The following is a 13,975-nucleotide window of genomic DNA, read 5'->3' as shown; positions in this document are numbered from 1 at the left end:
AAAACAATCAAAATATCATAAAAATTAGTTTGAAATTTGCATTAAAAAATTCTTTCTATGAATCAAAATTCAACAACGATTTGGAGAGGACTATATATTTGCTCTCCTTTAATCGATACTCGGCTTAGCAAAGGACTATATATATATATACACGGAGGTTGAATTTTTCAGAAAACAACAATTATATATTTAATCTATATATACTAACCATTATAATTTATATATGTTTAATTGAAGTTGAGACTATATATATGCCATCTATATATATTTTGTTGCGGCAACTATAATTTTTATATTATATATATAGCAATGCAAATTATTGTAATGCCCTCATTGAGTTATATTTTATTATAATCTAAATATTGAGAGATTTATATGTATAATCTGTATATTCTATTGCATATTTTGTTTAATAGTACATATTTATGTGAGCCTTATGTCATATTTCATTCTCTCATATGTATTTGGTTGTGCCTTATATATAAAATTTATATATTTACTACATAATTAATTAATTAGATTTCCTTAATAATAATATAAAAAATTCCTTAGTATTAGTTATTTCCTTCCTTTATAAGAATATAATATTTCCTTAATGTAAATCGATGACGTGGCAACATGAGAAAACTCCTTTTTTTTATGATGTGGCGTTTAAATGTTGAGAGACTTATATGTATAATCTATATTTTATATCGCATTTTTGTTTAATCGTATATATTTATGTGTACCTTATGTCATATTTAATTCTCTTATATGTATTTAGTTGTGCTTTAAATATATAATTTATAAATTTACGACATAATTAATTAATTAAATTTTCTTAATAAGAATATAAAAATTTTCTTAGTATAAGTGATTTCCCTCCTTTATAAGAATATAATAATTTTCTTAATGTAAATCGATGACGTGATAACGTGAGAAAGTTTCGTTTTTTATTTTTAATGATATAGCGGCGTGAGAATTTGACTTGTGGTTTGTTTTCATATATATATATATATACATATATATATATATATATATATGATATTCTGTGTAATTTCTATTTAATTTATTGCTGCAACATATATATATATATAGATATATGCAAATAATCAGAATCACATCAAAGCCCCGAAAGAACACATCAGATATAACAAGCTTGTTTTGGAGAAATGGGATGATTTGCATGTTAGTCGGATGTGTACATTTGATACCCGAAACAAAGAAGTCGTGTACTTAAAAGTTAATCGTAGCTACCGTATTCGTAATGGGTCGGTCTTCTTATGGTCCAAATCACGTACGTAGTGAACAGCCATTCATATGTATGATTGTATATGTTGCTCATGTATCATATACAACATCGATCTTCCGGAGATAATTTATTTTTGCTGGAAAAAATTTTGAAATGTTTTCATTTCTCAATTCTAACCATTTCCAGAACTTTGTATCTCCAGTATATGAATCAATCTTTTATTCCAGTGAATGCATTTAAATCGATATGTTGTGCTTTCGACTATCATCCTACAGCATATGTACTAGACAGGATTGAACCCAAATTACTCTGTTTCATTTTCGTTCTAAGAAGAGAGATCAATGCTCGGGCTCCACTTCTATTTGGTGACTCCAAGAATAACATGGCACAGCGATATTCACATGAGGATTATAATCCTATCTGAAATTATCGGTAGCTTATTAGAAGCAATTTAGTATAGCCGTCCCTCTTTAATTATCTCTTTTAAGCGCATGGAACTCCAGTTCATTCAATGGAAATGAACGAAGGAAAGAGCGAGTAAAGGCTTAGCCACTTATGCACAAGATGAATGTGTTTTAAGACCGCACCAAGGATTTCAATCTAATGGGAACAGATGTATAATAAAGAGACTGAATCATTATATAGTTTTCCGATTCCGGTCATGAGAAATGTGTTGGCCCCTTACTTAGATCCGGCCTTAGGCCAAGACTTGGCTTGGTTTGATGCATGTCGTAGACAAGGGAAGCTGCTCTACCACAGAAGCGGTACGACGATGGCAGTTGTGATCTCAGATTCATGGACACGAATTCGGGCAGAAAAGGTAGAAGTTAAGGCATATGTGGATCCAAGGAGAGGACTAGACAGACCAAAGTCTTTTGCTGAATCAGCCGAAGGAAGTGTTACGGAGAAAAAGTCAGTGGCAAATAGTTATTATATGGAAGTGAGTGGAAGTCTGGAAAAGATGCTTTACTCGATGGAGATGTATCTAACACTACTAAAAGGTGCATGATTGAACGGTATATATATCGCGATTTCGATCAAGCTAAATCTAATGATTAACATGTTAAATGAAAAAAAAAAAAAACTTGTCATGAACTTTCAATTAATCCTGAAGACAGACCCTTATCGGCATATCATCGATGAACATTACATTTACATTGTACTTGAGCACTTAAACTTAATTCTCGTGTTGTGGGGGTTATCTTCCTTATGGAGCCCACAAGATTGGGTCGGGTGTCATCCCCATCAACAAATTGACGTGCACCTCAGTTTTCCTCACTCTCTAATCAGGAATCATGGCGACTATGAAAATATATATACTATTAGCAAGTTGGTCATGTATGCACAGGTCGTTCTTTTATTTTTATCTCGCGAATTTATTAATGAAGTTTTTTTCATTGTAATATTCAAGAATTCTCGAAACTGTTTGTTAATACTATCAAAATGTGGATTTTCTCCTCTAGATCTTCGTTTTTTGCAATCGGATAAGGCAGCGGAAGAATAATATTAACAAAATACTACGTAAAATTGGTTGAGCATGACAACCTCCAACTTAATGTTCAAATAATATTAGATGTCTCTTAAGATCGGAATTAATGCATGTAAAGAGTATTAGGTACAGTCTCAATGAAATAACCAAGGCGGGAGGAGTTTTTCGAGAACAAAAAAAAAATCAAATTACAGGAGAAGAAGAAATCTACTTACTCATTGATTTCTGCATTTGTATATTTTGATGAGAAATGTAATGAGGATTTGATTAAAAAAAGGGAATGAAACAATTTCTTTTAACTTTCATCAAGTAAATTAATCATTTATTTTTAAATTTAAATTGCCTAATAAATCCAAATGCATATATATGGAAAAGATATCCTTTTTTTCTTTTTTATTAATTAAACTTAAATAAAATATATAATATAGTAATTAAATTCTTTAAATATTTTTAATTATAAAATGATTACGAGAGTATTTCCTCATTATGTTCAGAATACAGGTTATGGTATATTTATATTGACATTAGATTTATCTCATGCGCCGGAAATTAGGAAATTCACACTTGATTAGTCTCTTGCTCCGCAAAATAATGCACGTATGTACCAATTTTAGATTTTTATTTTTATCATAATTTTATATGACAAGCACATAAAATGAGGAATTAACTCTCATTAATCTAGTATGTGTTATGAACCATAGTTACAACAATTTGGTAACTCCAAATCACCATGCCAATTAGGTCACCCAGACGAAATTTGCCAGTACACTGATCAATGAAGTATATGTCATATGTGTGTGTTATTTTTGTTAGTGTAAATCTTTTTTTAAAAAAAAACCTAAGTTCTGTAGAAATTTTCAGTTTTGACCTAAATTTTATTTTATAACAAAATAAGGTTTTGTTGTTGTCTTAGAAATGAGATACCGTCAAATTCCACTAGCGTTTTCCGTCCAATTGCTGATGTGGAGTTAACGGAAGTTAATGTGGACCTACTTTTGCACACGTGGCACCTTGTGGGACACCTCATAAAAAATTTAAAAAAATTTAAAAATAAAGAAAATTAAAAAAAATTAAAAAAAATTTGCAAAAAATTCGAAAAAGTTCACAAAACCTTCTGAAATTAAAATTAAATTTTGAAAAATGAGAAATTCAATAAAAATTCAATAAATTCCAAAATATCGGAAAAGCAAATAAAATTATTTAAAAATCAGGAAAACTGTAAAATGAGTAGAATTAAGATACAGAACTTGAAAAATTAAAATGAGAAAATTCAAAAAAATAAAATAAAATAGGAAAAATTAAATAATATTAAGGAAAAAATTTAAAAACATCATATTAATAAAATTTTCGTAATTCTATTAGTGAAAATTAATGAAATTAATAGTCGACCGTGCGTTAAAATTTGAATTAAAGAGAATACTCATAAAAGTTCAAAAAAATTATAAAATTTTAAAAAGCTCAGAAGAATTTTTTTAGAAATAAATAAATTCAGAAACTTGTTAAAAGTTTTTTGGACGTTCTTTAAAATTCAGAATTTTCTTTATATTTTTTAAAATTTTGGACATTTATTAAAATTTTCTTATATTTTATTCATTTTATTTTTATTATTTTAAAAAAATTTCTATTTGTTTCAAATTTTTTGGGAATTTTTCCATAATTTTGAAAATTTTGGAAAATTTTTATTTTACTTTTGCTGAATTTTATTTAATTTTTTATTTTAAAAATTTTGTTTACTTTTAGTAATTTTAAATTTTTGAGTTTCTTTTTTTTGAAATTGTTTTGTACATTATCATAATTTATTCATTTTTATTATTTTCCTTTTTTATTTTTTTTATTTATTTTTTGGAGTTTATTTATATTTTGATTTAATTTGTATTTTTTCAGAATTTTATTTTAATTCGAAAAATAGTTTGTGAACTTTGTTTATTTTTTGCAAATTTTTTTCCATATTGATTTTGTAATTTTTCTGAGCTTTATTTTTTCTATTTTTCTCTGATTTTTTTATGAGGTGTCACACAAGGAGTGGTGCCACGTGTGCTAGAGTGGCTCCACATTAACTTCCATTAAGTCCACAACAGCAATTGGATAAAAAACTTGTGATTTGTTTTGTTACAAAATAAAATTTATGTCAAAATTGAGAATTTTTGCAAAACTTAAGTTTTTTTTATTGTAATATACCCCTTTTTTTAGCACATATTTATGTATTTCTTGTCATTTTAAGCTGTAATTAGAATGAATCCTTAACTAATTCGGAATCAGGGACACCGTTTTTCTGATTCGGCGGACGTTATGTAGCGGCAAATGAGACAAACCTAATGCGTACGCAATCCTTGCGCTTACAGCAAGAATGCAAGCCTATGTCTTGGCAGCGATTAACCCAAAAATAAAAAATAAAAAAGAGCTCCTAAATGGCATTTTGAAAAATTTTTATGATTTGTTATCTAGTAATTTTTTATTTTTTATACTATCGATGATTTTAACTCATACAATTTTTTTATTTTTTATATTATTGATGATTTTAACTCATACGTTCAGGTCATCAGAGCTGCCTTATTTTCAGTGCAAATCTAACGGTACCGGATATCTAAGAAATTAAAGATTGGATACTTTTATGTACTTTTTTTCCATCATTAGTACCCCTTTTCTTTTTATTTTAGATACTTTTAGGTTTTCAGGGGCTGCTTTCCATGTCATGTATATATCTTTTCCAAGTTACATGATACGAAAAGGACAGGCAAAACAGCGAAAGGAAATCTTCAGGACCAGATCTCATTCACAGATATGTACATATATATATATATATGCGCGCGCGGCGCGCGCGTATATAGACATCCATCTACTCTTCCAATATAGACAGGTCAAATATAAACAGTTCACCATTCAAACATTTAAGCAATTATTCTTTCTTCTTCTTTTTTTTTTTTGTTATAGTGGACGTTTATATATAGATCTAGTAAGGGATAGAGGGACAAAGCAGTACGTCTGAGAAGTTGCACTTCATGAGAATCGAACTTGTTGGAATCTCTTGATTACACTTTGAGAGCGAGTGTAATTATGCTGAAGCAATTTCTCAAAAAAAAGAAAAAAAGAAGGTTAACGGCTACTATTTCAGCTTATTGTTTTCTTATTTAGACACGCTGGGAAGCTTATGAGCTTATGTTAATAGTTCATAATGATAGCATAAAACAGGCTTCTGATTAGTTTTATGGACTAATTAATTTTAAAAATTGGAAAGTGAATAGGATTGATGACAGAGTTAGCCTAAAGACATCTCATATGTAGGCCAACAGCCGCCTCATTTGGCACCCGATGAAAAACGAGTCTGATATCAACTTCATCGGGTGCGAAATGAGGTGGCTTTTGGCCTATATATATATATATATATATGATGAAGTTGATATCCGACTCGTTTTTTAATGACGGCGATCATGTGTCAAACATATCTTGACATTTGAAGCAAGCTAATTTGTATTTTTTTTCCATGAAACGTGTAGCTGAACGTTTAACTGGACTCTTATATTATTGGGCTAAACACGAAGGACGAATAAAAATAAGATATGCACATCGAAAAGGCAGCAAATTATATCATACATGGCCCCATCTCTATTGTCCAGTCATTAGGCCAATGATGTGAACTTCTCCTTCATTCTTCTTCTACATTCCACTCCCCTTATTTCTCCTGTTCTTTTACCTCCAAAATGGATCCATATTTAATTACCAAAATGAGAACTTAATCGAACTTCACCGAAGATTAACATTCGAGAGAGAGAGCGAGAGAGGGGGAGGGGGATGTCGGGAGAGGGATCTTCTAGATCGCTGGGCGACCACCAGCAACCACCGACCCCAAGCCGATACGAGTCACAGAAGAGACGGGACTGGAACACTTTCGGGCAGTACCTGAGGAACCAGAGGCCGCCGGTTCCGCTCTCCCAGTGCAACTGCAACCACGTCCTGGAATTCCTCCGGTACCTTGACCAATTCGGGAAGACCAAGGTTCACCTCCAGGGGTGCATGTTCTACGGGCAGCCGGAGCCGCCCGCTCCTTGCACTTGCCCGCTCAGGCAGGCTTGGGGGAGCCTGGACGCGCTGATCGGGCGGCTCAGGGCAGCCTACGAGGAGAACGGTGGGACCCCAGAGACGAACCCTTTCGCGAGTGGGGCGATCCGGGTTTACCTCAAGGAGGTGAGGGAGTGCCAAGCCAAGGCGAGGGGGATCCCTTACAAGAAGAAGAAGAAGAAGGATCAACAAGGTGGCAAAGGATCATCATCAAGTGACCAGTCATCGAGTCCTCCAATTCACTTCTCTTAATCATGGTTTGGAGTCAAACGGTAAGATTCTCCACTGCAACCCTTTCATTAATTGCGTCCTCTCATTTACATTATAAGAGACGATATCAATGATCGCCATCAATAATTTCTTGATTTGGTAGCATAAAATACGATTTAATTGTCTTGAAAATGTATATCAGACTAATTGTGAAACTCCATCAAATGTGCGTACATGTATATATACGCAAATGGACCATAATTCACTGATACATATTGGGTCATGTACCATTTGTCGGTCCGAAAGCTATTTATTTTTAATTCACCTTCTGAATTAAATTCTGTGTACAAGGTTCAACTCTAGCTAAAACATCTTTGTTCTAAGAAAACACTCAAAAGGAATATTGTTCTATGATATATATATATATAATAATTCCAAATAAATAAGAACGAAGGAAAACAATGTGGGAAATAATTGAAGTGTCTAATTTATAATAGAAGCCCAAAACAAATAGTCTATGTATTGGATGACTCCTGAGAATTTAGGATCTCATAACCTTGTTGTAAATTGGCCAGAGAAACACACTTGACTGTCTCTATTTCAGGTTATAGCGGATTATTCGATCATCGATCTAGATAGAGGTATGCCACAATTTTTTCTTCAATCGATCTATCTACAAATGCCTAGCTCAGACTGTTACACTTGTGTATCAATCACAAAAAAGAATTGCATTTGAACACACACTTGACAGAAAGGGGGAAAATGATTATCGATCACTGGCAAATGTACTGCATTCATCGCTGCCGTCTCTAATTGCATATCTAATAGTGACAATTGTTTACAATTAGTAAAATTAACTTTTCTTAGATTCGGGGTCCTTTAAGATTCTGATGAAGATATGGTTGCCCCCACGCACGGCCAATAGAAATAACAAAAACACTAAAGCAAGTTGATAGATACAATTTAATATCTATGACACATACATCATTCACAAGCCAATGATTAACCAAGTTTAAGGTTTCTTAATTGCATTATTTAATTGTTCGTACAGTGCTTTATCTATATTAAATGTAATCTATACATGCCTTAGCCTTTGATCACATAATAAGAAATTTATTTCGTCAAAATGCCATCATTGCAAATCCATTTATTATCCGTGAGGGAGAAAGAAAAGTTCTAATAATCTATGATATAAAATCAATCTTGGGTTAGTGCTAACTTAGAACACTCATAAACATGACAAAATGTCCCTCTCACTTATATAATCACTCAAATGCAAATAAATTTCCAAGTGAGGTCCTTGTCGGTGATAAAAAAATGCTCGTGAATCACGCATTGCTAGCTAGCTTGGATCAATTGACAAACCCTTGCTTTCTCTTCTTGTAGAAACATGAGTATAGCTAGGTTGTCTCATGTTGTCCTAATTTTCGAGAAAATTTATGATCATAAAAGATACTTCCAACACTTATGTGGTTTGAATTACATTACTTTGCTAATGAAGGCAGTAGAGGATGTCGAGATGCAACGATGCATCGGAGATAATCTTACGATTAATATAAATCATACTCTAGCGAATCATTCCCCATCAGATTTTCATTGACTTAGGGAAAATTGATTTGTGGAGCTTCTGTAGAATGCAGATGCAATGAATCTCATGCTATATATTTACCTCACTCGTGTATGTTCTTCGTTTGAATTATTACATGGACCTCTATGTCGAAATTATTTATGATTCCAGATATATGTTCAATGCACCCTAAGAATGATCTCAACTGTGTCGATCCGGGCGCAAGTTGGGAAGGTTAACTAATGCAAATGGCATTAATATAACTGTACTCTATACGCTTTTGAATTAGCCACCAACATGTTGTTTGGACATTATACGGATGTGTATGAACTTCAATTACTTTCTGAATTTTTTTGTATCACTATACGGTGATACAAACAACATATAATGAAACAAATATGTCTCACAAATGTTGTGTCTGGGCTGGTTTATCATTTTTATGTACCAATTTGGTACTTATATTATTAAATAATGGAAGAAGTTCTGTGTTTAGTTAGATACTTTTGTCTTGATCAATCCATCGTTCATCGGTCATATACATATATTATTTGAACTGTACGGCGTGTCTACCCACAAGTGATAGCACGGGTTTCCGAATCACTGCAATTTTGTAAATATATGCAACTTCACTTACCAACTAATTGCTTGTTTAATGTTCTCTTCTTCGTCATGCTAGAAGGTTATGGATGTTTCCTCTTCTGAGGGTAGATTTTTCTTCCAGCAAAAAAAAAAAAAAAAAGTGTAGATTTTTCATCTAGTAACCATCTTTTTCACTGTACATAGACCAAATCGAACTCAAAGATCACGTTTTCTTCAGATATATATCCTTTCCATCATAAAGAGATTAATTCTCGATCAATGAATTGATCCGGACAGAAAGCATATATATAGGAATAAAGGGTATGCCATCTATGTTTAGTCATCGTATCCTTGCGCCAAGGCAACGGGGTTAATTAACCCCTCTTATCTTTCTGTCATTCCATGAATTATTTATATATCCACTGGCTTGATTTGTTTTTGTCTTCCAGTTTCGTATCCCTTCTAGGTCTACATAACCCTAATGCCATATCTGATATGCCAAAATGGAAAGGAATGGAATAGAATCGCCGGGCAAAACATATCGTGATGATATCATTTCATTCTGTTGTACCGAACTCGCACTATCGTGACACTCTATGCATGTAGTGGCTCGATATATTTGTTGATTGCCCCAGGCTAGTTAATCTCTCTAGGTCCACTAATAGGCCTGTTTGCTGTTGAAAGATATTATTCACTCACCATTGAATTCCATGTCATACAAACGTTTGTCCTTATGATTTACGGGTAATATACATATATGTGTATATATACCCACAAAGTTTTTGCGGAACTCGTTCACCTGATGCTGATAACAACGGATGCGTGCATGTGCAGGATGATCACCGCTGTTGAATTAAGTTGGGATCAAACGGGAGGAATTTAACAGTACAAAACCTTGGAAGCATATGTAGCTATAGCTCTTGAGTGGGGGAATCGATGCTCGATCGCTCTGCAGGTTGATTGGCTTCTTCACTTTTTCAGGCATTGGGGCTGATCGCTTAGAGCCCTCCATCCATTCAGCATATATACTTCGAGATCAAAGTAACTCATCTGCATGATGAAGGCATGCGTACATTGCTGCGATATATATTAGAGATCTGTTAAGGGGTTTATGCAGCATTTTTAGTTTCCGTGAGATTTCTTCCTCCTTAATTTCTTCTGTTCCTTTTTCCTTTCTTTTTTTTTTTTGGGGTAATCTTCCTTTTTCTTTATTGATTTTTGGGGTTTTCTTCTGTTCATCTCTCTGATTATTTTTGTCTATGATGTGAATTTTTTTTTTGTAAAATGAACGGAAATGATGATATATATATATATAAATAAAAATTACATATCTGATCCAAATATATGCACCATGATTCATTTTAGGGTTCTGAATTTTCCTTCAGGAATCGCATATATATTCTTCCAGCAGCAGGTTTTATATATAAATAAATATATATATATATATATGCCGAGACTAATGATGCTCACGCAACCACTTAACCTTGATTATGAAGTACTTTCAATGAGTTTTGAACCTTTGCATAAAAGATATAAAATCCATTTATTAGCCGCTCCGCGTAGAGATGGATTTCTTTGAGGAAGAACTTCGATCATATTGAGCACATGAAATTTCTTCGAGAAGCTCGGAGGTTTAGGGAGGTGACTGCTCCTATTAGCCTACTCTTGGCCAGGTTTATCCCGACGCATCTCGTCTTTGCTGACGATTGGTTATATAACCGACCTGAGACCGCATAGATCATGGGCATCAACTCATAAAGTTACAATGGCAGCGTCCCACAAAAGTTATACTTCATTCTGTTTCCATTATCTGGTTGAACAAATACACCATGAGTAACCTTTTCTATCGTTTTTGAGGAGACGATTAAGACTGATCGATCGAGTCGAGCTCTGGCCAGATGGTTTCTTCAAAGCTGAAGTTGAACTGAGAGATCTAATATATTACATTGGCCGATAAGCAGCTCAAGAAGATTGTTTATTAACATGAGCTTAATACGATTAGGGCTGTCACTGAACCCGAAAGCATAGTTGACTCAATTAGGAGTTGCAAAAACTAGCGGAGCCGAAACCGAAGTGTCGCTTGATAAGTCTTATGACTTGCAATTCTTTAGCTAGATCCGAAAACATATCTCTTACCTACATTTCCTAGATTTGGAAATCGAATGGAAATAGTATATTATAAGTTTAAGTACTATAATTTGCCACTCTTTTTTCAGATCGCTTGATAAGTGGAATGGAAAACCAGTGGCATGGGTAGGGGCATATTTGTTATTCTGGGAAAAGTTCAAGGACCAAATCGTAATGAAGTTTTCAGGTGCGAACGAGCAGACGCTGTGAGAAGTTCTCCCTGAACATAAACGGATTGGCAAAAGAGAGGAATACACAGCCTACGACAAATCTTATAATACATAAGTAACGATTTCTCGAGTATCAATCCCAGGCAAACGGAAAACATATTTACGAACTTCCAAAAGCACAATCAAGAAAAGAACATGTAGTAAATTACGTCAAAGAGCTAGTCCCAAGAAAATTCGATCGGGCATCCTCTCCCGAGTAAAGCTGTAGTGAAATCTTTGCAGGTAGATGGTAAACTAACTATGTACTGATACTCTGAGTTCTAAGAGCATGCACATCTTCTACCTCGAGCAGCACCGCCTTTTTACGAGCAACTATCTGCAAGCAATACAAAGAAATCGAGTCTTAGAGGACTTTCTTTTCGAAGGCTCGTGATCTGAAAAGACTGCAAATAGCAATAGGACTCCAAAGCATATTTCTGTCAATGACATGCTTTCTCCAAATGAAGAAAGTGTCTTCACCTGCTCCTTAAATAGGTTGTAGCTCCAGTATGTCAAATAACTCATTGTGAAATATGTCAGCATTGATGTGAGCGCACAGTGAAAAACATCGCAAAAGCCGTGAATGAAGTAGTTGGAAACGTGCATATCGTCAAATTTAGTCCACACCAACCTTCATCAGAGCAAGCCAATCGAGAAGGAAACCGACGGCAACAATATAGAGGTGGAGGTCCAGACCATACCATAGAGCAGGCCTCCAGACAGTTCCTCCTTTTCAACACAGAAGAAATAACCTCTTCCACGTCTCAAGGTGGAAAAACAAAAGAACTGCATGACTACGATCCTGACTAAGAACGCATGACTGGCTCAACAACTAAACTTATCGGACTGCGTCCTCCTTAAAACTCGAGCCGAAAACCGGTGCACATCGACTATCACACTTCGAGTTTCATCTTTCTTCCTCAAAAGTTCCAACCCTAATCAGTCTTCTCATCAAATAGAGTGTGAAGCTGCATTAGCTCCACCAACGGTCTATAAGCACGAGGACTATAATTGACCTCTCGAAGTACACGAACATGTCTAAGATATTCCCGCACCACTACCTACTCTTAACTTCTCATTCATTTGCCAGTGTAAGTGAACAAAGACATATCTCCCCAAGGCACAAAGATGTCTAAGATATTCCCGCAGGCTCGGGTTTTTGGTCCAAAGACATCATATCCAACGGAATGAAACGGGGCCGGAGTTTGATGAACCGTCACACATGAACCCAGCTTATGTCTATGATACCATACATCAACAACACATGAAATTGAGGTAATTCGATCATTTCCCAGAACCGATCAATTATCGAAAATCAAACCTTCGGGAAAAAGGGAACACAAACTCTGCAAGGCACAGAGCTGAACTTCGCAACTCTCAACAGGATTCCGAAGATCAATAGCATGAAACTCCATGGTCATGATCAGACACAGAGAAAGGTAAGCAGCACTAACCATTGACCAGCCAAAGGAGAAGGCTGAGATTTCTTCTTCGTCTTCTCCATCTTCTGAAAATGGACCTGCATCTCGACGAACCACCTCATCCTATGCTGCTCCAGTTCCTTGGCGAACTCCATCCTCTGCTTCTCCAGCTCCACTAACTCCCTCTGCTTCCTCGTCTCCACCCTCTCGTACACCTCCCCCAGCCTCCTTATAGCCCTCACCAGCTCTCCGCTGCCTCCTGTCCTCTCTCTCCTCCCGCTGCTTGACCTCGATCCCGAGCCCTCGGAGTCTTCCCTCTCTGGCGGGGCGTATTTCCGCTGGAGGAACACGTCACCGGTGGCCAGGGATGGCGCCTTAGGAGCATGCTCCCGCACCAACCTCTTGAAGCTCCGGGGACGCACCGGCACGGCCGGGAGGGTGAACGGAGTCCGAGGTACGCCGGCGGCCGGAGGTGGGGACGGGTTTTGGTTTTTGGCGGGAAATTGGGGGCCAATCAGTGCGTCGAGGACGGGGAAAAAGGGCCAGGGACTGAGGTAAGAGCCATTGCTGGAGCCTAGGACCTTGGCCTTCTCGGCCTTGTACCGCTTCTTGAGCGTGTCGATGCGGTACTTGCACTGGACGTCCGTGCGGCGTGAGCCGGGGTGGTCGCCGCCGTGCCGGGAGTTGACGGCGTCGGCTACCTCCTGCCAGTGCTGCTGGCGGAGGTTGCCGCGGTTGACGCTGACGTAGCGCTCGCCCCATGCCTCGATGAGCGTGCGGGTGGCGTCGTCGGTCCAGCAGTCCTCGCGGGGGAGCGTCGGCGTCGCCGCCGACGACGGGCGTGGAAGCTCCTGTGGAGTCCCGTCACGGAGCTCCTCCATAGAGCGGTGAAGGAGGGTAGCGGCGAGGTGGCGCCGGCGTCCGATCGGTCGGGTGGGGCTGTGATACGGCGGCGTTTGGAGGTTTTGAATTGAGGTTTCGTTGCCGGGTACTGAACAGAGGAGGAGAGAGGGGAGAGAGGAAGAGAGCCTGTGCGGTTTTTACTTTTGACGTCTCCGTTAAGAGAGTAAGACGGAGACTCACGCC

At 36.4% G+C, this 13,975-nt stretch overlaps 2 protein-coding genes across 3 annotated transcripts; one reads left to right on the top strand and one right to left on the bottom strand.

Annotated features, from left to right (window-relative positions):
- Nucleotides 1-6,323: 6,323 nt before the first annotated feature.
- LOC116206201 (protein LIGHT-DEPENDENT SHORT HYPOCOTYLS 10-like) lies at nucleotides 6,324-10,473 on the top strand. 2 transcript variants are annotated; one of them, XR_004156646.1, is made up of 3 exons: nucleotides 6,324-7,048; nucleotides 7,591-7,627; nucleotides 9,967-10,464. XR_004156646.1 is itself a non-coding variant. In XM_031539010.1 (2 exons), exon 1 carries the CDS (start codon nucleotides 6,510-6,512, stop codon nucleotides 7,026-7,028), a length of 519 nt encoding a protein of 172 aa, XP_031394870.1. In that variant the 5' UTR covers nucleotides 6,337-6,509; the 3' UTR covers nucleotides 7,029-7,048; nucleotides 9,967-10,473. The 2 variants fall into 2 exon arrangements, 1 of the variants encoding a protein (XP_031394870.1); XM_031539010.1 differs by lacking the exon at nucleotides 7,591-7,627 and having other exon boundaries at nucleotides 6,337-7,048; nucleotides 9,967-10,473.
- Nucleotides 10,474-11,494: 1,021 nt separating this feature from the next.
- On the bottom strand, nucleotides 11,495-13,936 carry LOC116203652 (trihelix transcription factor ASIL2). Its single transcript, XM_031535500.1, has 3 exons — nucleotides 13,815-13,936; nucleotides 12,923-13,773; nucleotides 11,495-11,805 (listed from the first exon to the last, which is right to left on the bottom strand). Coding segments are annotated over exons 2-3 (849 nt in total). The 5' UTR covers nucleotides 13,771-13,773; nucleotides 13,815-13,936; the 3' UTR covers nucleotides 11,495-11,804.
- Between the last annotated feature and the right edge of the window lie 39 nt (nucleotides 13,937-13,975).

Source organism: Punica granatum, chromosome 4, assembly GCF_007655135.1.
Source record: "Punica granatum isolate Tunisia-2019 chromosome 4, ASM765513v2, whole genome shotgun sequence".
NCBI classification, from domain to species: Eukaryota; Viridiplantae; Streptophyta; class Magnoliopsida; order Myrtales; family Lythraceae; genus Punica; species Punica granatum.
Note: the sequence above shows the minus strand (reverse complement) of the source record. Positions and strands in the feature narration are given on the sequence as shown.